Source organism: Oryctolagus cuniculus, chromosome 4 (genome assembly GCF_051225735.1).
Source record: "Oryctolagus cuniculus isolate XC-2025 breed Fujian yellow rabbit chromosome 4, ASM5122573v1, whole genome shotgun sequence".
NCBI classification, from domain to species: Eukaryota; Metazoa; Chordata; class Mammalia; order Lagomorpha; family Leporidae; genus Oryctolagus; species Oryctolagus cuniculus.
The window spans coordinates 172057300-172080941 of record NC_142870.1 but is presented as its reverse complement, the minus strand read 5'-3'; the positions used below and the strand labels follow the sequence as shown (position 1 = coordinate 172080941).

Here is a 23642-nt window from a genome sequence, read left to right as displayed (position 1 = left end):
TTGAATTTTACACTGTGCTGTTATAAATGAATCCATAAGAGGAACAGAGAATGCTAAGTAAATACTGTCATAGGGCTTACATTCTGGTGCTGCTGGTCTTGTTGATGATAACCGATTTTCCTGTTTGATCCACATTATGATCCAATCCAAAGTAAGCTGCCACTCGATGGACAAGCATCCTCTGATACGATGACATCTGAGGGAACTTTTTGTAATGATTACTGGAACAGAGTCCAAGAGAAAGTGGAGTCAGCATTTTTATTTCTTGCCCACAGTAGGTCTTACAGGTGCACACATACAACTGTTTCTCTTTCATTCCGGCTACCAAGCCTATCTCATTTCTGGCATTACTTAATGTCCTCATTTCCAGACAAATTTTCCACTTATTATAGATTTATTGATTACGCTGCAATAAGTATCTTTGTTTCCCAGTTACACATTTCTCCTGCCAGAGAGAACTTGACGCTTGTGGCAGACTGTTCTATTTCAGTCCATGGTACCTTATCAACGGAGCCAGGCACAGGACAAATGATGTGACATAATAGGTGATTGCAGATGCCTATCTGGACATGTGTCATTACACGGTTCATGCCGAAAGCAGCACAATTATTTCAGGCATAACTGACTGCAGCCAGCTGGAGCCCATTAAAAAACTATAATAAAAATGAAAAGGGTCGTGCCCTGGTACAGCTACTCTATGCTGATCAGTGGCCCCCTGTTCACAGCCCTTTTGTCAGGCATTTAAGAAGCAGGAGCACACATGGGCCAAGCAACAATTCCCGTCAGTGTACAGCTCCTCACTCCAGTAACATCCCTGCTTTACAAATAAAGACACATATTATGTAGCCCTACATCATTTTGGAATGAATAATTTAACCAAAACACCAAGCTAAGACCCATGATAAAATTAACAGGCATTGTAAGTGAACATACTTGTTGTCACCAATGAAATCAATAATTTCCTGCTCCATTTTCAAAAGTATCATCCTGTCCCTGCAAAATAAATGTTAAAATGATATAGATTTATGTATTCTTCATCCTCAAAGATCTAAATAGCTCATTACATGCGTAGAAAAGGTCATTTAAATGTATATGACTACACACCTATACACAACTTCTCTATGTAACACTCGGCCGAGTGTTTACACACTACTTCTTTCTGTTTATTATTTCTTATCTCATTTGCCAAGTATTTTGTAATATCTAAACTTTGTACTCTTAATGTAGATCATGACATGGCCATAAACCACATCAAATAAGTAGTATATTTTAAATTTATAGGAATCTAGAACAAAGCAGTGTGTAAGTATTTGCTGTGGATAGATATGTTAACTGCATAACAAGATGCATAATGGGTTTATTTGATATTAATAATTTTCATTCTCTAGTTCCTCTGTGTGATCTGGAAAGCAGAGTGTAAGTTATAATGTATTGACTACCTAGATACTAAACTGACAAAGTGTAAACGTGTAAGCCATTAACGGAACAGAGAAAATACAGGAGATAGTTCAAGAAAACAGGGAGGGAACCGACATTTGACAACTGTCCTCTCAGAAGTGTTTGGATTAATTTTTACATTTTACTTGTAGAAATCTCTACTTAGCAGAGCATTAAATCTTTGGCTATAATGTAAATGAAAATCTGTGATCTCAAAAATTAAAAAAAGAAATGATGTAATAAACTTGATTGTAATATTCTACCTGACCTTCTAGAAGTAGGGGGTTTATATAACAGTTTACCTGGAATTATTCTTTAATGTGTTAATCAGAAATTCATGTAAGTCTATGCCTGTAGAATCCGTATATTCTTGACTGCAATCTGAAACAAAGAGCAAGATGGAGTTGTCAGGAATGGTAGTGGGAAGGTGGGGTGGAAAATGCCCCAGCCTTTCCCATTTCTCTCCTGCTCAGGAAAATTTTAGAAGCAGCTATCTGTATGCATATTTATTTCAAGGCTAGAAACTCGGCAGTATCACATCAGAACAGAAATGTGGCTCAGAAGCTGACACCATTGAGGGACGCCTGACGGTGGACAGACCCAAGTGTCACAGGAGGGAAGCGGGCGCCCTCTGAGTGCAGGTGCAGGGTGGAGCCAGACACCGCGTGCTCACCGCGGGCGGTAAATCGGCAAGAGCACAGGTGGCACGTGACAGAGACGGCTCAGGGGCTGAGCTCCCACGGTGAGGTTCTGTGCAAGACGGTCCCACTCTCACTGCTAACCAGTACAGGGCATACAAGGGCCCTAACTACTTCCCAGCTTTGCAAATCTCCTGACGTGGTGGAAAGTTTACTTTCTAAAACCCTTTTAGGGGTCAATATACCTTGGTTTTCAGATGTTCAGAAGCAGAGACAACCATTAGAAAGAGATAGATAGGGCATGATATTAGCAGTGGTTGCCATTGCCGATCCCCCTGATTAGACAGATGCCCTAGTCTGCCAGTGATTTAAAAAAAAAAAAATTCTACTGCAAAGCTAATGAGTCATGGTGCTATTTTGGCTTAACTTGGTGTTGTTTTGTACAATATGTATGACAACAATTTGAAAGGTCCAGATCGTGGATTTGTGGTCATATGAAGGAATGACTTTTTTGGGGAAAACTATTTAGTGAAGTAAAAGTATGTTTTTTGTCTTTTTTATTTAGTACAACATTATATGATGTTATGTGGGTGCAGAGATAAAATTCATCTGCGCCAGGTGAAATATCAGTCATTCATTTAATTGACATATACATCTGTGCTTTGGTGACCACATCACTTATTGATTAAGAATTCCTAATGCATCATTACTATCCCTCAAATCAAATAAGCAATAAATTTGAATTAAAAGCAGTTTATGTTTATTTGTAAAAGCTTCTCATGGAAAAAACTGGATACTCAAATTTAAACCACCCCCCCCCCAAAAAAGGTAATTCTAAAAGTAATCTCTCTAGCTACACAAATATTGACAACATGAACAGAAAGAAAATCAAGTCCACATTTTTTACATACACCTAAATACAAATGCAAAATTTTACACAGCATTTGGTGGGAAGTCATTATGCATGTGAAGTCTGAGATATTTATTGTGGCTACCTGTGTGCCCCAAATGAGTGAGTTAAGGAGATGTTTTCACATTCACCTTTCGATAACATTCTGATCTTGGGCTTTTCAGAGGATTTATCTTTGTTTTTATCCTTTTCCTTTTCTCTTTCAGAGTCATCTTTCCTAGATTTATCCTCCTCTTGTAGGCTGGGGAAACTGGAAAGCTGTAAATGAATTGATTCCTGTTGGGGAAAAAATATAATAATTTAGGGCCAGATTTAATAATCTCTATCTGGTTTCCATTTTGCATAGAAGTCACTGAGTACAAGAACATGAAAGCCAGGTGCAGATTTTTTCTTAAATGTTAAAAAATTAAACCTGTCAGAAAAGTAATTGCCCTTTAAGGTGGATTAAACTTCAGAAGTCAATGGGAGGGCATGAGAAAAACCTAGCATTAAAACTTTGCCTCATGAATATTAACTTTAACCAAGCTAAACTCCGGTAGATCACAACCCTATTTTCTCAACAGTTCTATTTTTAAACACCTAGGAAAATTTCTTTTATAAGTAAACTGGTATCACATTCACTCTCTTTAAAAAAAAGCTTCTGCAGCTCTCTTCTATAATTCCTTCTAAGGAGAAATTAACACAAACACAGACAGACGGATATTATATTCCTAATTACAGACAGACCAGACATAAAGAACACCCAACAGCCAATCTGCAATAAGAAGCCTACTTTAGAAACATGCCAACGATGATTTCTACTTCCATGAAAAATAAAACTATGTAACTGTAGGAATATTAGATGAAGATTTTGATCATAACTAGTTACAAATCCCATTAGTAAATCTTCTGAACATGTAGTCATAATAAGCATTGCCTTTAGGAAAAGGTAGGAAGTAGAATTATATTTTCCATAAATTGCATGTAACTATTTAATATTATTACTTTAATAGCACTTAATCCTCTTCAAACTACAAGATCCTCTTCAACCAGCGCTTGGCCAATAGGTATCAGGGTGGGATCTATTTTTTTTGCATTTATTTTGCACTAAAAACAGATTATTTTGTATGAACTCTCATATATTAGTCATTTAGTTGATACCATGTTCTCTGTTTTGAAGAAGAATAAGCCAAATCATGTTTTTAAAATTTTTTTGAAAAAATTATGCTATGATTAAAACTATGACAAATTACCCAACATTAAGCCCACTTCTTCTTATGTAAGAGATCACATGTTGGGAAAGCTGGCTTCCACAAGTGACATTAAAATTTATGATGCAAGAAAAAAATATTCCCAGTGACTAAGTGTCTTTCACTGAGACTGAACTAATGCTCCCTCTACATGTGACTGAACTGAAGTGCTTCCTTAGACTGGCTGATCCAGAACTCCCCCTGGCCCTTGGTTAAACTGGCTACTCTCACAAGCACAAAACAAAAGCCTGCCTAAGACAAGTTTCTTTCTTGGGAAGGGCTTCATTGTAAACTTCTGGCTGGAACAAAACTACCATGCTTGGGAAGACATAATACAGAGGTGAATTGCGCCCATTTCCATTGGGGTTTCTGACTTCCACACATTTACCCTAGGGATGGACAGCTATAAAATATGTAAAATGCAGTGGGATTTGTTATTGAAACTTTTCTCTCATGCTTTGGAACAGAAAGTCTTAATCTGCAAAGGTTCAGGCCATTTCTAAGGTTATGATTTGCTTCTACCAGCTAAGCAAACTGAGGGAACAGTTCCAGCTCAGAAAACACGGCTGGGCTTGGGGAGGGGGTGTGGAGAATTGGTGGGTCAGTTGGTCAAAAGGGGAAACTGAGGGTACTCAGACCATGAAAGAGGTCTCATTACTTCTTCCAAACCGACTGAATCATCCAGCCTCTGTAAGTTTGAATCTAAAAGTCACAGAGGCTTGAGAATATATTACAAATGCAAAAGCAATGGCTGACCAACATCCACCACAAAAAAAAAAAAAAAAAAATGTCCAAACTGATGCCATGTGTTGACAGCTACTATACTTGAGGGAAAAAAAATTGGTTTGTGCATAAGTTTACATTACGCTGTTGAAAGAACACACAAAAGTGCTATAGAGTTGGTAGAAAACAATCTGTCATTTTTTAATATTTTTATTGATATACTCAATAATAAAATACAAGTTTAATAAATACATCGGTACAGGATAAGGTTATATCCAACAACAATAAAAGAATGATTCAAATTGCAGTAGTACACTGGTTGGTAAATAGTATAACATTAGAAAAGCAAAATTCCTTTAACTTAAGGACAGACTAAACCATCAGGTATGGGTCCGAGATCAAGTAATACAGGTAGCAAGAGATTTTCCCACACAGGAAAATGAAGGCAGTTTTCCAAATACTGTGAACAAAGTATACACACATTGGGTTTAGCGATACAATCCATACATTGTATACTTCCACCAGCGTTCTCTGGGATTCCGTCCACACATTTCGTAAGTGCCAGTGGTACCTAATGAAGGCATTGCATATAAACTCAAAGGTCTGCTTCTTTATTCTCTACCAAAAGTAGCACAAACACTTGCATGTATGTGTGTCTGGGTATTTGCTATCCGTGCCCTGCTCCCACCCCTCTTCAGCTAGGGGAAGGGAAGCTTGCAGGCTCTAATTCTCTCCTACAAAGCTGGTCTTGGTCTCTGAGCTTGGAACCAGCAGGAGCAAAGCACCGTTTGCATCTTACTTCTCTGCACCAATTGTATGGATAAACTAGACTCAGGTCCAGGATGGGCACTATGATACAGACGATCTCTTAACAATCTCTCCTCCTGGTACCTTGTCAAATGGGACTGAAAGCAGATTAAATCTCTAACGGCTGCTCCCCCCTGCCTGGCACTAGGAGTGGGGGCAATGGAGGCGTTACTTCTCCCAGGGTCTGTCACTCTGCAGCGTTCACGCATTTCATGGGCAGTACATTACAAGCTATCAATCCACATGGAATAATACAAGCCATGATATTCACATTATTCTCCCTCTTCAATCTCCATTAGGGATAGAAGCACAAATAAATGCAGAAGAAAAGCCACACATTTCTCAGAGCTCAAGGAAAATAAAGCATGTGGTAGAAAACATAGTATTGGCTACTGAAAGACAGCCTGTCCGTGCCTTATGACATGAGTGGCATGGTAAGGAAATGGATCCAGGGAAAAAAATACTCTTAGGACAAGATCTATAAGGAATTTATTTTTGGTCCTTGTAAAGAAAGTGCTCTCATGCTCTCTGTATTCATGAAGAGAATTTGGAATATTTCAATTAAACTAAAAAGAGACCAGCAGAAACAAAACCAAACAAAAATAATGTCTTAGTCGATTTTCCCTCCCCTGGGCTCAGATAGATTATTTTATTTTTGCCTTGACTGCTCTCAGCCTCTGAAAAAAATAAGCAAATTTCAGCAGCAAGACTATCTTTATAAGAGCTAATGCCATGCCTAAAAGGCAAACAAAGATAAATATGAATTGAAGTTTCCCATTTTCTCAGACAAGAATTTCATTGCAATTTAAACTTTTAGTCTCATAATCTTGCTGTAAGGAGCAAACAGAACGGTAAGGATATGCAGCAGTATATTAATAATGTTAACTTAAATTCACCATCAGCTCAGATTCATTTGGGACACTGTTTGCAATACTGAAAGATCTCTATCAAAGGCCATTAGAAAATAGTTCTCCAAAATCCAATGCACCTCATTTACTATTTCCTAAGTTTCCCGTGAGCCAACAGCTGGGTTTCTTATAGGCAAGTGCATCTGGGGGAGCTAAGAGGTAAGCCATCTCCAACGAGGAAGGAGATGGAAGATTTAAGACCATATTTGGTTCAGCCTTATCAAGAGAGAGCCTTTGAGGAAACTCAGCACTACTGTGCTTGCTTTTTTACTTAAGTTTTAACCTAAATTCTTTTGAATTCCTTTTCACTGGCAGTTTTCAGAGGGTCTGGAAAAAAAACAAATGTAATACTTGGTGACAAACTGTTAAACTAGTTTAGAACGTCTCACAAACACAGGTTGAAGCCAGAAAATCCTCTTTCTCCAGTTGTATTTTTCTCCCCCAAAATGCTGCATAATTCCGGGCGAACAGTCATGCACACAAAGGCGGATCCCGAGCATGCAGCTGAGCATAAAGACAGGGGCTGTACCTGATCCTGCAGTCCTTCACCTCCTGGCCTGGCTGACTCCTCACACACCGCAAGGCTGCGAGTCAGTTTCCCTTTGCCGGCTCCTGACTGGGAGGGAGGGAAGAAAGGGAAGGGAGAAGCAATAAAGGAAACAAACAGAGCACATCCTCGGACCCACTGACCACCTCCACATTCACGTGACTGCCCCAAGTCAGATCTTCAAAGCCAACGTCAGAGCTGCCACTCGGCACTGCCCACATTGGCTCGAAGCATCGGAACACTGTGTTAACAGGGATGCAGGTGAATTTAAGCAGCACCCAGGTAACTGTGCCCATTGCACTGAAACACACAAAAAATAAATTGCTGCCATTTCATGAGAATGTACAGTGGCGAAAAAATGACAAAAAATTAATTTTCACTGATTTGACTCAGAACATGCTGCAAAGGTTGACAATGTGTCTTAAACAGAAGTACCTGCTTACTGCAAGCAGAAATCAATGGGTGAGACCAATTTTACTTAAAATCACAGTAAAATGAGCAGCTAAAAAAGCAGACAAATCTTCAAGTGTGGAAACAGGATCAAAGACACAGCCTTGCAATTAGCTACTCAAACCCTAAATGCTTTAACCCCAAAGCACAATGGAGTGAGAAAGATAAATGTGAAAACAACGCCATCTGAGGCAAGGCAGCACCCGTGCAACTGGGATCTGGCACAAAATCCTCGCAAAACCATCTGAACTGTTGGCAAACCTTTGAACTCTGATGTGAAATATGCAGTTTTATGGTCATGAACCTTACCTTGGATTTTCTTCTTTCTTGGTTCTGAGCTGCCAGCCGCCTCTGAGTGTTAGACACAAAATAAAACAGTCAGCCAAAGACCATGGAGGTTAGGGGAGAAAGAAAAAGAGAGAGAGAGATGTAGATGAAAGATAGATAGATAGATAAAGAAACAATGTCACCGCTGTCTAAAGTCCAGAAACCAGCACAGCGATACGGTATTATAATCACTAGGGACCGCTTCCCCAGACATTTGACAATTTAAGTGTTAGTGTGGCAACTTGTAGAGGGTGAAAACCAGACTTGAAGCTGCATGGCTCTTAGGCGGTTATCTGCCTTTGCTAATCAGGGCACAGAAGGAGAGCTAACACGTTGGTAGTTCAAAGAGAGCCGACACCTGCAGCCTATTTGTAGGTACAGAGTATTTTCTCTCACTAAATCCCTTTCAGTTGTCAATCCTGGCGTATTTACTCCTAACGCATTTTCACTTCCTGCTGTCATTCCAGCTGACCGCCATGTCTTCTAGTGTTTTCTCTCTCTCTGGCTGTGAATTCTAGGGCTGAGGCTTTTTTGCCAGCAGATTATGAATTTTCTCATGCCCATGCAGGTCAAAGGACTTATGTCTCTGATGTTTCTTAGTCGACTATGACTTGGGGCCTCATTTTTCCATAGGATAACAAACCCATTTTGAAATCTCATCCAGTCTAAAGCCCCCACTTAGACCCGAAGGGGGTCTAGGAATTGGTTCTAGCACGCTGTGTGAAAATCCATCAGTTAAATACGTTCCTTGGGTACTTTTCATTGGAAAAAGGCATTTTAGAACCCAGTTCTGTCAGGGTGGGGGATGTTGAAAAAACGGGAAAGGAGAGGATCAGCATTTCGTGGCTGTCTAAGCACGCTGCCAAACTCTCCAGAAAAGAAATACATCACCGAAGTAGTCTGGAAATACAGGACCAGAACCGCAGCGGGACGCGGGGGGATGCGGGGGGACGCAGGGGGACGCGGGGGACGCGGGGGGATGCGGGCTCTCCAGTTCACCTGCAGTTCCAGCTTCTCCTCTTCGTCCAGGCTTTCCGACTTAACGATGCCATTTTCAGGGGCAGCCGGCTCTGGCTCCGTCCCTCCTTCCTCCACTCTCGCCTGATTCAGGTCTCCTCGCTCAGACATCCTCCCAGACGTAAATTAAATGAACAAGGTTTTATGACCTAGAAGGTTAAGACATCAGAAAATAACATCAGTGCAGGCGAAATACTGACTATTATCCTTGAGAGATTTCAGTTCTCCCTTCGCATTTGAACTCAAGTGAATAACTCAGGCATTCCTGCTTAAGTTCATAGAGAAGCAGAGTCAGACAAGATGGAATCAAGTATTTAAGGCACATCCAAGAGGCAGGTGTGGTCACCCTGTCCACACCTTCACATTCACTTGTGACTTCACCTTGCCTTCCAGATGGATCAACAAATCTTAAGTGGAAACAGAAGACTCCCACACAAGTACCAGTCCCCATGCCCCACCACAAAGTGGAAGAAGATAAAAAGAATATTTTTCCAACTTTTGAACAGACGATTCTCTGCTTCTGAATCAGGAGGTGGTACTGATGTTCTGTAGTAGCTCTAAGATGACTCAAAATTATTTGCAAACTTCAGCATTCCCTAGGTATGAGAAATGCCATCCTCTCTACAAGGGGGCAAATATCAGTCAAAGAGGTAATAACTCAGTCTAAATGTAGGACCTAAATCTGGTAATAAACCTTGCAGGGTCAACGTTTCCAGGCTGCAAACTGACAGCTACATTATTAAAAGCATAAGCCCCTTTCCCAGGCTTGTGTCAGTTGCGGGTGCTGCAAGATCCTGCAGAAGGAAGTCTTTGGCAGGCAGCTCTAATGAAGCTATCGCAACTGCACCCGCTCCCGCACGCTCACAATAGACTGCAACACAGACTGGAAATGGCTTTTCAAAGTTAAAGCCTGTTATTATTTTTTTCTCCCTACCTCCATAAAACCCCTGACACTTCCCCTTCTGATGTGCTGTCAAATGAGGCTCATGAATAATTTAGCATTTACTTCCTTCACATTTTTTTAGGCTGCAAGAAAAAAAAAAAAAAGGAGGAAGGGATGAAGGAAGAAATAAAGGAAAGAGGGAGTGAGAGAAAGAGGAAGAGAGATGCTGTAGTTTAGAAAGCCATTTTGCTCAAAAAAATTCCCAATCACTGTCCCACGCCTAGTCATTACAATGGTCAGCATTACTGGACAAATCAGTGTTTTGATGTGTTTCTTTGAGAGTGTTTAATTACCATTTACTGAGGCACCGACTCTGTTTCCAACTAGACCCATGGAGCATGAGAAAAATCTAAACCACAGCGACTTTTATTGCAAATCTGTAAAAATCTACCATGACAGAACAGATGGTACTTAATGCTATCTGTGAAATACACAGGCTCATCTGGCAAAGGATTCTGGGAATGTAAAAGGAAAAGTTTTCCTACAGGACAGAGGTTTGCATCCGTAGTGAACACTTTTGAGTTTCAGGATCCAGGGAATTGTGATAGATTTCAAATCAGCTGCATTCAACATGTATAGTTCACAAAATAAAAAGTTCCGTTTCCCAAAGGCAAGCAGCTTGCATTTCAGACCATTTTGGTAAAAAAGAAAATTGAAAGAAATAACAGATCGGATCAGATTTAAAATGGAGTGAACACACTGAGTCCCACTTTTACAAAGTACAAGCCTAGTGTGCTCCCGACACCAATCCTGTCTGTTTGGGTTATGGTCGGTGAGGTGTCCTGTGCAAACCAGCGCATCGCTACATTACTAATGAAAGACAGATGGGGTGACAGTCAGACAATAGGACCTTTACCTTTCACGCAGACTGTCTGCAGTACGTCTTGGCGACTTACTAGCGGCTTCTGTCGCTCTACACCGGGGAAATCCACACAAGTGATCAGAGACAACTGGAGTCCCATGTCCCCATTAACAGTTCCGAATGCTCATCTCCATGCGACTCCCTTCACACAGTGTGACACCTCATCGTCAACCTGAAAAAAGATGAAAAGTAAATAACAATCATTGCAATCATCATGGGAAGGCGAAGGATGAAATAGACAAGACTGGTTGCTAACACTAATGACCAGCTTCCAGCAAGTCACGTTCACAGCTCTATCCAGCTCCACCTGTCTCAAGCTGCCGGCTTCTTCCTAATGAAGGCTACAGCCGGCTGTTCAAGTCAGAGCGGCACCCACGCAAGGAGCTAAAATTAACAATTGCATTATGCACCCGAGATTACTCACTTCAATTTTAACCTTTTTTAGTGAAATCTCGCACTTCGTATTTAAAAGAAAAAGAAAAAAAAAAACAAGCTTCTGTGTTTGCCTCAATGAGAATCAAGATCACCTATGAGCAAAAGTCTTGTCTCTTCTTTTTTTAAATGAAAGGCTTTGTCTTAATTATAGATTAATATGATATAATCTTTTTTTTAAAAAATGATATAATCTAATGCTATTTCTGTGTGTTTTTTTTAATCTTTAGGAAAGTTACCTTAATGATGTATATTTAGGAGTTTTGATGTAATGAGGCATTATCTATAAAAGTTTTCTTTTTTTTTTAAGGAAAACTTTCACATTGCCTTGGCTGAGAATGCGCTTTTCTCTCCTCCCACAGCTTGGAAAGAAAAGCTCCTAATATTCTGGTGGCGTAGTGAACACAGTCTATGCACATCCCTCCCTTCCCATCAAGACTGCCACCGCCAGCTGGGCATTCTGTTTGACAGCAAGGAAACACTATCAGAGAGACTCAACAGATTTGCAAACTCAGAGCCCGTTGAAAACAATCCATGCTATAATGTGCACTTTCTTTGTCTCACAACTCCTACAGCAGCGGCAGCAAAGACAGACTGAACACAAACACAGAGGTGGGCTCCTAATAGCACTTGCCAAAGCCAAGTTTGATCTCTTTCCTTTTGCTGTAAGTCTACACTGGTGCACGTCTGCCAAGTCCAATAGCATGCACTCCTCTTCATCGTGTGCCTGGCTCTGGAAACTCAACGCAGCACAGTTCTTCCACCCGTAGATTAGAAACCCTCTCTCCCTCCTCCTTGCTATCCCCTCCTTGCAAGTTTAAACGAGCCCGGCTGGCTCCCAACAGGATTTTACTGTGGCTATATTAACAACATATTGGGTTACAAAGCTATTTGTTGTGTGAGAGAAAAACAACTGTAGAAAACGCAATCGCTTATATAGTCAATAATTTCTAGATTTCTCCATGTTTCATTAAGACACATAATTTGACTTTAAAATGTTTCTTTTGCTGTTAGAAATTATATAGCTATTGGGAGATGAGCAAACAAGCATTTAGGACAAAAATGAATTGCTAATCAACAATAATTTTAATTTTTCAATTTTGACCCATTTCATCTTGGCTATCATAACTAACACTGGATATTAAACACAAGTCATCATTTGTTAAAATTAGGATCTATTTAACTAACAAGTCCATTATCTAACATGCCTTAGAATAAACATGAGTGATGGATGGAATTACCAAATGCTTTTAGATTCTTTTATCCTTTTCCAGAGTTGAATGAAGTTATCAACGATCAGGCAGCCTCTTGCCTCCTTTGCTGACCCTTGTATGTGCAAAGTGGCATTTAATCCAGCAGGTAGATGCAAATGCATTTTCCAACTCTAAGCCCTATATGTAGAAGTCCAGCGTCAGTGGGAGGATGCAAGATATAATTCCTCCCATGAAGAAAGAGCAAACTGATACGCACAGAGCTGGAACAGCCTGGGTATGTGTGTGTGCGTAATCACCAGGACACGTTTTGAAATAGCACTGGGCTCTAAAGTCAGCGAGGTATTATTCTTGCATGCCTGAATCATAAAGTCATCATCTACCAAGATAAAAGAGAATATGGGCATATGGGAATGAGCAGGGAGGAACATATGGATCACAAATATTTTTGTAGCTGATTAAAATTGTTCTCTTTGCTAAGAAACCAGTGCCAGGAAATCAGCCCTACTCCAGCTTTCTGTTCGCCAAACTAACCCGACTCTTCCACTGCCATTTAATCTTGATCTCTTCCAACTCCTTCCATTTCCACACAGAACCAACGCTATAAACAGATGTTTTTTCTCCAGGATTTTGTTAGCAAATATTCTGAACAAATCTCAACTGTTATAAAATAATCAAATAACGAATTCACTATAATGACTTATAGTGGAAATGTTATTGTAACCATAACGTTTGAAGTGGCATTTAGAAAAGGCCATCAATGCTTTACAAAACAAGATGCAGGAAGCTGATCAACAGGGCTGTCTATCACTTACAAAGAAGAAAATAAGCAAAATAATTACCATGTCACATTATATTTATGTTGTTTCTTATTTCTTTGGCAATTAGTATTACCGGGCTAAGAAAGAGAGAGGAGGCACACTACAAAACATAACATGTTCTATCTTTCAACACTGTCAACCAAAGAGACGTGTCCCAACTTTGTGTATGTGCATGTGTGTGCATGAATGTGTATACAAGTGTATCACGTTAATTCCTATGATGATGTGTAGGGAAAGAAAAATCATATCTCAAATGATATGTAAAATTACAGTTGAATTCTATTAGTGAGTTGAGAGAATTGCTTTATTAGTCACTTTCCTCACAACACTTGTACTAAAAATTAAGACAGGGATAACTAATCTTACCCCAAATCAGCAAAATAACTTTAGGATGAAATAACACAGCCAAGGTTTGTTTATTTGGACAACTGAGAAGTTTCTTACACATATACTGTTCTTTTTTTTTTTTTTTATCCTATTATAGTTCCACAAATGAAAGCCACTTTCATATCATGGTGACAGTAATGATTTGTCAATTTATTCAAAAACTGAAACATCATATAAATCAAAATATCTTATTCTCACAGTAGTTAATTTATTGTAGTTTTCACAAAAATGTTTGAATGTGCAAAACTGAGGATAAAGAGAGTTTAAAAAAAAAAAAAACAAAAAAACAAAACTAAGAACCTGGAAAGTAGCCCCTTAGAATCTAGATCAACATGTATGATACAGTGCACAAACTAAGTCTGTAGTAAGTCTGAAATTCACCAAGGGTGACAAAGCATCAGTGAGAAATTTTCACAGTGAATCTCTCAAAAACATTTTTTATCTCTCAATTCATTTATAAGAAACACTCAACTAGGAGCTGCACCTTTTAATTAAACTTGTTGGTCACCTGAGCGCACAGCATTATGTGAGATTCTTGAGCCACCAGGCAATAGACAAAATTTCCGAAAACTATTTTGGAGGAAGAACCTAGAAGGGCATTTAAGAAAAGGATTTTATTTTAGGGTTTTGGGGAATAGTGATATTCTTGTTTAAGCATTAATCTCAGAGCGAGGCAGTATCTACAAGCATCTAGTAGTTCCTCTGCACAGTCCCCCTTTTTCTCCTTTAGCTATTACAGTAACTGCAAAAGTAACACAGTCCAGATGCTAGGCTAACATTTAGCAGAATTGCAACAGTGAAAGGAACCGATGCCAAAGCTTTGGCCCTAATACCAGATGCATAAGAACAAGAATGCTTCTAAAACTCAGCAAGGTCTGATACCAGGAAAACAACTGAAGAATGTGCCAGTGTTTCACCTCGTCATTTCATAACCAGTCTTGCTAGATCTTTGACTGTGTTCAAGAATGTTCTAAATCATGCCATGATATTCAGGTCCATGAACACAACCCCACTTAGCTGTCTTTCTCATTCTTAACTATGATATAAATTAAATAAATAAATGCACATAGCTGCAGATGAAAGGCATAAAATGATAACGCAAACAATGAAACTGGTGTCCTGCTTTACAGAATTTCCTGTGATATACTGAAGGCACACACGCGCACAGACTAAGTCTATGACTGTCTTGTATTAGTTTGTGCTTGACTCACATAGGCATCCAAGAAATTAAATCACTACCACCATCATCCACAAAATCACCATCTTGGTAGTCCTCACTTAGCAACATAAATTGTGCCATTTATCCATACGATGTGGACATTACAAGAATAGCATTCCTCAGTAGGGAAAATGCAATGTTCAGACACAGTCTGCATTTCTACCGTAGACAATGCATTGGGGCGGCAATGTGCCTTCCTCAACAAAGAGTAACAGACACTGCTTCTCACTGAAAAAGACAACTGTCTGTAAACTGGTTGCCCAAAGCTGGACCTGGTCTTCATGCAGTACAAACATCAGGCTGTCAATAATCTGGATAAGAGAGCTGAAGAGAATGGAGCAGCTGAACGTTAGCTCTGTCACACTACTGGCCCAGGCTTTGGCATATGTTTCATGGCAGATAAGAAGAACTTTATGTCCAAAAGTCAATGACAGAGACTGGAGCCAATGGTCCTATTGCCATGTTAGAAAGTAAGCCAAGGTTTTGAGAGCATCAAAGCTGGTTTTAGTGTGATAGTGTGACCACTGGAACTAGTTCAAGGATTTTTAAATGGCCTTCACATCCATAACCCATGTGGGCAATCACCACTTTACATTTCCATCATCATTTTTTAATAATCTAGGCAAGATTTATCCATACTCAGAACGGTGGCACAAATCTCCAACCAGGTGCAAACTTGAAAAAATAAAAGTGAAGGTATACAGACACCCACAGAATGCGAGACAACCTTGGAATCCACTAGTCTAGTTGACATTAAATCCAATGATCTGGAAAAGATCCATCACCATATGCCACAGAGCCGGATTATAAAAACATAGCTATTTTGACTAAGGAAGAGAGAGCTTTCCAATAACTCACATTCTAGAGATAGCTCAAAATAGACAACCAGCCCATGCTAAGCAACCCCTGAGCAACGCAGGAGAGGCCCACATGTTGCTTTTCATTGGGCCACTGTTTTCTTTCCTTGAGAATGAACCAACAGGCACTGCACAGAAACTGAGGGTCCTAAGTCTGATGACCACAAGTGCCTTTTGTCCTTGGTTTTATCCTCAAAATCTCACATATATATTTGACATAATGCTTAGTGCTTCACTTTGAAAATCCTGAAAACCCCCGTGCCAAAGTTATCAGATGGTCTTAACGCTGTCTTATAGCGACTGACACGATTTCCCGCTCCCATAATTAAAACTCCTTTCCCGAAGCCATGCGGGAATCACGCAGCTGTGTGCTTCCCAGAGAAGGTGTCCTCAGGTTTGCAGGAAGGCTCAAAAATGGCTTAATGTGGAACAATGAGAATAGTTACTATACCAGAATAAGTGCAATTTACAGAAATGGCTGTCTCTCTAGTCTTTAAGCATAAAGCTAGAATCTCAGATGTGAGGGGAGTATCCTTGTTACTCCAAGAATAATAAAGCTACTTTCCCAAGAGGTTGACTAACATTGCTGGGATCTTGTGGACAATGACATCATGGAACTTTATTTATTTATTTTTTATTTTTATTTTTTGACAGGCAGAGTGGACAGTGAGAGAGAGAGACAGAGAGAAAGGTCTTCCTTTGCCGTTGGTTCACCCTCCAATGGCTGCCGAGGCGGGCGCACCACGCTGATCCGATGGCAGGAGCCAGGTGCTTCTCCTGGTCTCCCATGGGGTGCAGGGCCCAAGCACTTGGGCCATCCTCCACTGCACTCCCTGGCCACAGCAGAGAGCTGGCCTGGAAGAGGGCAACCGGGACAGAATCTGGCGCCCCGACCAGGACTAGAACCCGGTGTGCCGGTGCTGCAAGGCGGAGGATTAGCCTAGTGAGCCGTGGCGCCAGCCAGGAACTTTATTTAAACAAAAACGTTCTTAAATAGATCTTGTAGGGATCCTGCTGAGTTACACAGTTCTTCTAGATATTTCTCTCGATAGAGCTAGTACTTTAGGCTACATGGAGGGATGATCCCCCGAAACTGTACTCTCCCTTGAGTGCAATCAACCTCCCAGACGGTAGGGGTTCTGGAATCTCAATTCAGTTCAAACAACATTTAAAATTTTCCAAGAAAATAAGCCATGATTTATTTTCAGTTATTTGTAGTGGAAGTATCCTGTAATGGAGCAAAGATTTGTTACAAAATGCATATTTTCAACTCTGGTTTGAAGGATTCAAAAAATACAAAAATTCATCTCAAAGAGAAAAGGCATTTTTTGAAGGAGAGGAGGAGAAATATTAATTTTTAGCGTTATCAGCATAGTCGGCATAGGCTGTTGTCTTCTTTGCTACAAGAAGCATCTGTCCTTTCAACATAGTTGAACTTAAATGTGATACAGTTACAGGTGCCACAATGGGAGCTAAGTGCTTCAGTGACTGAGACCTTTGCCACAGAAAAGAAGAAAGGAAGAAACATTTGAGTTAAAAGAACAAAAGCAGGGGCCAGCGCTGTGGCGCACTAGGTTGGTCCTCCACCTGCTGTGCCAGCATCCCATGTGGGTGCCGGTTCTAGTCCTGGTTGCTCCTCTTCCAGTCCAGCTCTAGATAGCTGTGGAGGATGTCCCAGGTGCTTGGGCCCCTGCACCCGCATGGGAGACCAGGAAGAAACTCCTGGCTCCTGGCTTTGGATCAGCATAGCTCTGGCCATTGCAGACATTTGGGGGGTGAACCATTGGAAGGAAGACCTTTCTCTCTGTCTCTCCCTCTCATTGTCTGTAAACTCTACCTGTCATATAAATAAATAAATAAATAATCTAAAAAAATAAAGAACAAAAGCAAATCAAATTTCATAATTAGATTTTCTAAATGACCACTAACATCATATTTTTCCTATATGTAGATGAGGGAAAATAAGATACTTACATAACAATAAAGTCTTTGCTTTCCCTTAAGTCAAAATTTGGCAATTTGATACCATGAATGAATGAATCATGCCTTAAAGTTGCATTTTCAGAATTACTTTTAGCAAAGTCATTATTACCAAACCTATACTAAAGCAATCAACACAGTTGTCTAAATTGTCCTCCCTAACAGCAAAAAGAATTGTCCTGAGGGGCATAGGAAAGAAGGGGTTCTTCCCCAAAATAAAGAGGAAAATTCTGACTCTAGAGTGTCTATGGCTGGTGGAGCCATGGGTCCAGGGGTTGAGCTGCACCCACACAAGGGCGGGAAGCCAAAGAGCGAGATGCAGTGGACACCAGTGGGTGCTGCCACCCCAGGTGTGACGTGTATATTTCAGGACACGGGGCAGAGGAGGTTTCTAGGTAACATGGGGGCGTTTGGGCTATAATTGATAGCAAGCTTTTTCTACAGGATTAAACACATCAATAACACAACGACGACTTTTTATTGAGCACCTACTGCATGGGCAATTTGAGACAGAATGTTTCGCGCAGGCTGTTAACATTTCATCCTCACAGCAGTGTCCGTGCACTGCCCGCAGTGGAGAAGATCGCGAGCCGCACGCGTGTCCCGCCTCTTCAGTGCTAAGCCATCTGGCTGATGGCTCCTTCCACCCCTGGGTCCCCAGGTCTCAGCAACGAGGAAGAGTCATGTTCTCACAAAGCTCAACATTTGAACCAAGTGGCAAAATTCACTCTCTTCTCACAATTAAACTCCACACCATGGGGCCTTTTGCCTGCTTTATTGACCTCTGTATTAAGCCCAGTACTGAGAAAAGTGTCTGGTGCACGGTAGCATTTGCTCCAGGCTAAACTTGATTCCAATTCGTCATCCCTGGGGGGCTTTCCTCTGTGACTGCTTCCTCCACCAAGGGGCCAAAATATCCAGTCATTCAGAGACTCATTAACTATTGTGGCAAGGGTTAAATTTTCCTGTCATCGGCAGCCAGGGGCAGGTAGCCAAGAGTAAAATCATGATGTCCATCGGGGTCTAAAGAGGCTACGTCCTTATCGTTTCAGGATGAGCTCAGGTGTATCTCTTGAGCACCTTCTGTGTGGCATGTCTTGTGACCGCTTGGATAGAATACTACGGAAGGAAAGGGATGGTGTGCACAGTGATTGAGTGACTGAGCTGATGAGAAGCGCCACATATAAAGGGTGTGACCGCACAAGACAGTTCAAGGCCTAAAGTGTGTGACACAGACAATATGCACTTCTGCTAGCTACCCTGAGATTTATGGCTTTCTTGAAGAAGGCCAATTTGAAAAAAAAATGAACAAAAATCAGAGGCAATGAGAAAGACATCATTAGAGGTAAAAGGGAAGTTTGGAACCCATGAAGACTCACACACACACATGGTACTTTGTGAGTTGCTCTTACAAAGTGATGGCATCAGTCAAGGGCATGACGTCATCGTTAAAATGGCTATATATATATATATACACATGCATGTATGTATATATATGTATATATGTATGTGTGTATATATGTGTATACATATATACATGTATTTGTGTGTGTGTGTGTGTATATATATATATATATAGGCCTTGCTCATATCTCCAGGTGGAAAAAAAATCCACGAGATACATCAAATTTCCCTCTTTCCTTCTTTTAATTATTTCGTGAGGCTTCCTCTGAGGGCTGGCTCTCACAGGCCTCTCACCGAAGTGGAATCTCTCCCACCAGGGTGCAGTGCCACCCACTCCAGGCACAGTGGTGTTCATATCACAAAGTGGAGGAAAATACCTTCTCACCAGATGGGCCCGCTCTGACACCTCTTACGGGCTTTCTCAAAATGGCCTAAGTTAGTGTTACCCAAAATCCTGTACTGACGCCACTGCACACACAGTCATGCAAATGAAAAAGCCACTGGGCTGAGATCAACACATTTGCTAGGGAAAAACATAAGTGTTCAACACATGGTTTTTATACCATCCTCAGACTTCTTTAAGAATGCACTTAGGGGCCGGGTTCTGGTGTAGGGCGTCAAGCTGTTCCCTAGGACACCTGTATCCCGTATAGGAGGGCAAGCTCAGGTCCAGGCTGCACTGCTTCAGATCCAGATCCCGCTAACACATCCTGGAAATCGGCAGAGGGTGGCCCCTGTCACCCATGTGGGAGAGTCTGATGAAGTTCCAGGCTCCTGCAGGACGGAAGGATTTCCTCTCTCTGTCTCCATCTCTCTGCAACTCTCTCAAATCAATCAATCAATCCTTTTTTAAAAAAAGATGCACTTGAAATATAAGGTAAACAGATCATTTGACACTGACATATTGTGGTTGCTGTTATTCCAGTGGGTAGCCATGTTGGAATTTTTATTAAGTCCCTATAAGCTGGCTTAAATGATAGACGCGAGATGGAAACAATAAAACAACCTCAGACACTGCAAGAAAAGAGGTCTCCATTCACCACCTCAAATACCAAAGAAAGGGTTGCAGAGTGTTTTGTTTGATGCCTCCTCTGCTGGGAGTCAAGGAACCAGGTGCCGTCAGAGGGAGGACCTGGCTGAGACGCTGGTAGAATAAGCGCACGATGAATGAGACACATAGGCAAAAGAAGGTCCCCACGCCTTTGTTGCTAAGCCTTGACGGGTCTGGCTTGTGTCTGGGCCACGCATGAAACACGAGCTAATCATTCTGAGGAAATAATCCACATGATGAATGCTAGCACCAGACTCAGCTTCCCAGACAAAGGCCCCTGGACAGAAGCCCTTGGGCCAGGGTCTCAGCTAGTTGTCATGTCACACAGAGCAGGAAGACAAGCGGCATCAATTGCTGGGAGGAGAAACAGTTGCATTCCTGAAGGGAAACCTTTTCAGGAAGCTCCCACAGAATCTGCTATTTTGCAAATGTGCCCAGGGTTTGGCCTGATGGTAGTTTCCTACTTAAGACATCCGAATTGGTGTGTGTCTGTTTGCACTGGACGGGGCTCGGCTCTTGGGGGCCATATGTGGCAACACTGATTGGACCCCAGATGCCCTGTTTGGAAAGGGACACTGAGGGAGCATATGGTTGGACATTTGTAAGACAGGGGATACGATTTAAAATTGGCCTGCTCACTGTCATTCAATGTCAGAATCCCAACCACATGACCACTTTCTACCTCAAGAGCCTGCCAAGGAGGTTACATCACTCCGCCCTGACATCCACCAGGCTTTATGTAAGACTCCAAATAGAACAGCAAAGCAAAACCAGAATCAACGTTCTTGCTTGTAGGGACAGTCGAGTTAGCGGCGCTCAAGATGAAAGCATTCACAGGGTCTGACTTCCGCCTGATGGACTCTCCCGCTCGGGTGCTCCCCACACAAACCTTCCATCGAGAACCTTAGTCCTAAAGAACTGAAGGTGCTATGGCTGGGAAAACGGGTGCTTTTTCTAAAATTTTCAACTCTCATTTAAAGATGTTTAATGAATTTGAATGATCTTACAAACTGGCAAATGTTCTGTTCTAACACCATTTGTTACTGAACATGGGAAAAAGCAAGTTCTCAAACCACTTGAAATGAAGGAATCGGTAAACAGCAGGTGCATAGTCGGTCTGGACTTCAGTTATGGAGAGATGGTGGGAATGGTCCCATGAGGACTGAAAAAAGTGCTGAGCTGTATTCAAGATATCCCTGGGGATTTCTGATGATGTTGACGGTTTGGGGGCTTTTACTTGTGGATTCTGTGATAGTTAAGTTCAGGGGCTGGAAGGCATTAAAAGATATGCACGTGTGTGGCATGCACAGACAGATTAATTGTGAAGCGCATTTACTTTCTTTTTTTTTTCTTTTATTTGACAGGTAGAGTTAGACAGTGAGAGAGAGAGAGACAGAGAGAAAGGTCTTGTTTCCGTTGGTTCACCCCCCCCCCACCACCAAATGGCTGCTACAGCCGGCGCGCCACACCCATCGAAAACCAGGAGCCAGGTGCTTCCTCCTGGTCTCCCATGCGGGTGCAGGGGCCCAAGCACCTGGGACATCCTCCACTGCCTTCCCAGGCCACAGCAGAGAGCTGGACTGGAAGAGGAGCAACCGGGACTAGAACCCAGCACCCATATGGGATGCCGGTGCCATAGGTGGAGGATTAACCAAGTGAGCCACGGTGCTGGCAAGTGCATTTACTTTCTAAATACTTCAAAAGAAAAACAACAAAATTCTGGTGGGCCCCCTCTTGATTCATAGTTCAGGAAGAAAGACATGAAGCTAACCCACCCATGCTGATATCTCTAATGTACAACTTCGGACTTGAGGCAGCAGGTGTTTGGTGCAATGGTGAAGATGCTGTATGGAGTGCCCACATCTCTTGGAGTTCTTGGTGCTAGTCCTGGCTACTTCATTTCCAATACGGTTTCCTGCTAAGGCACTTTGGAAGGCAGCAGGTGACAGTTCAAGTACATAAGTCTCTGTCACCCATGTGGGAGACCCATGCAAATTTCCTTGCCTCTGGTTTAAGTTTGACCCAGCCCTCCCTGTTGTAGGCACCTGGGAATTGAACCAGTGGAAGGAAGATTTCTCTCTGTCTCTCCCTAGCTCCCTGCCTTTCAAACAAAATGAAAACAAGTATATAATTTTTCTTTTAAATCAAACATGATGTGCCATCTTACAACAAAGCAGGGCAACCTGATTCCTTGAAAGGGGGCAGGAAATAAATGTTACACCAAACAAGAGAAACAAGAAATTATAGTTGTCAAGAATTTGCAAGAGTGTGCATCCAGGCTACAGATGTGGAGACTGCCAGAATGAAACTACTCAGCAAAGAATCAAATTTATGATTTGATATATTATGGAAAGATATCTAGCAATCATGTGAAATATGAAGTACCCAGCTCTTGAGCTGTGCGCTTATTTGTGAAGCCGTCGCGATTTTAAACGACCTACATTTAGAGGAAAAGAAAGGAGTCAGTCATTGAATTCATAATACATAGCAAGATGCTTTCAGAAGTGGGATCTATTTTACTGGATATTTTCGCCTTAATAAAAAGCTCAAGGCCTGAGTGTGGGGAAAAAAGGCACAATGGGAAAAATTCTAACTTTTCTTTACCCTTGATGGGGGAAGGAAGGAAGGAAGGAAGGCAGCGGGTCCTGAATCACCTAGTAAAATGTCAGGCATTCAGTAATGGTTTGATGAATTGCTTATTTAATCAATTTAGACATAAATTCATGAGATGATGGTCTAAACATAATGCAAACCACCATGGTCTTATTTCCAAATTAACAACTAGTTTCTTCTTATCATTATCATTATCACTGTCATCAATCATACGGATAAATAAAGCAGTTTTACTATGATACAAGTTGAGTTTTTACTCGAGAATAAAGTCATGGAGTCAGCATTGTGTAACAGCTAGTTACACGCCACTTGCAATGCCTGCATGCCAAATCGAAACACTGGTTCGAGTCCCAGCTGCCCAGCGTCAATCCAGCTCCCTGCTCATGTGCCTGGGAAAGGAATGGATGACAGCTCAGGTGGTCGGCCTGTGCCACTCACGTGGGAGACCAAGATAGAGCTTCACCTGGCCCAGCCTTGTCTGTTGCTGCCATTTGGGGAGCGAACCAGTGGATACAAGATCTCTCTCTCTGTCTCTCTATAATTCTATACATTTACAAAGGATTTTAGATGCTAATATAAATAGGGTCAGTTTGAAATAATTCTGACACCTACTGGATAACTGCTGTGTGCTTGACATTATTTTGATTAGGGTAAAGGATAAAACCTTTAAATAGTCCTATTTTTGAGTGGAAGACAAGTCATAGAGACATTAAGTATCAAATCTAAGATTTCATCCTAGGAAAAGAGTGGCAACAGTCTAAATTCTGGCCTGCTGGTTCCAGGACTTCACCCTTGTCCACACACTTCTGGAATGAGTGAGAACAAGAGTCCCCTCATATCTCTCACACAGACACGCCAGAGCGATGCCG

General features: G+C 41.5%; 1 protein-coding gene across 50 annotated transcripts in view; it reads right to left on the bottom strand.

The window, feature by feature from the left end:
- Positions 1–23642, bottom strand: part of ARPP21 (cAMP regulated phosphoprotein 21) — a 160415-nt gene that overhangs the window by 104937 nt on the left and 31836 nt on the right. For 37 of the 50 annotated variants that reach the window (XM_070072941.2, XM_051858920.3, XM_070072942.2 and 34 more), the window contains exons 2-9: positions 10793–10970; positions 8976–9142; positions 7959–8000; positions 7182–7268; positions 3117–3261; positions 1740–1818; positions 934–993; positions 81–221 (exon numbers count right to left, since the gene is read on the bottom strand). In XM_070072941.2, coding sequence (XP_069929042.1) covers positions 81–221; positions 934–993; positions 1740–1818; positions 3117–3261; positions 7182–7268; positions 7959–8000; positions 8976–9104 — 683 coding nt within the window. In that variant the 5' untranslated portion in view covers positions 9105–9142; positions 10793–10970. Of the gene's footprint in view, positions 1–80; positions 222–933; positions 994–1739; positions 1819–3116; positions 3262–7181; positions 7269–7958; positions 8001–8975; positions 9143–9489; positions 9627–10792; positions 10971–11054; positions 11161–11864; positions 12072–12471; positions 12742–23642 lie in introns of those variants that run through there. The other 13 variants (XM_017346774.4, XM_070072944.2, XM_089331290.1 and 10 more) reach the window with 6 other exon arrangements.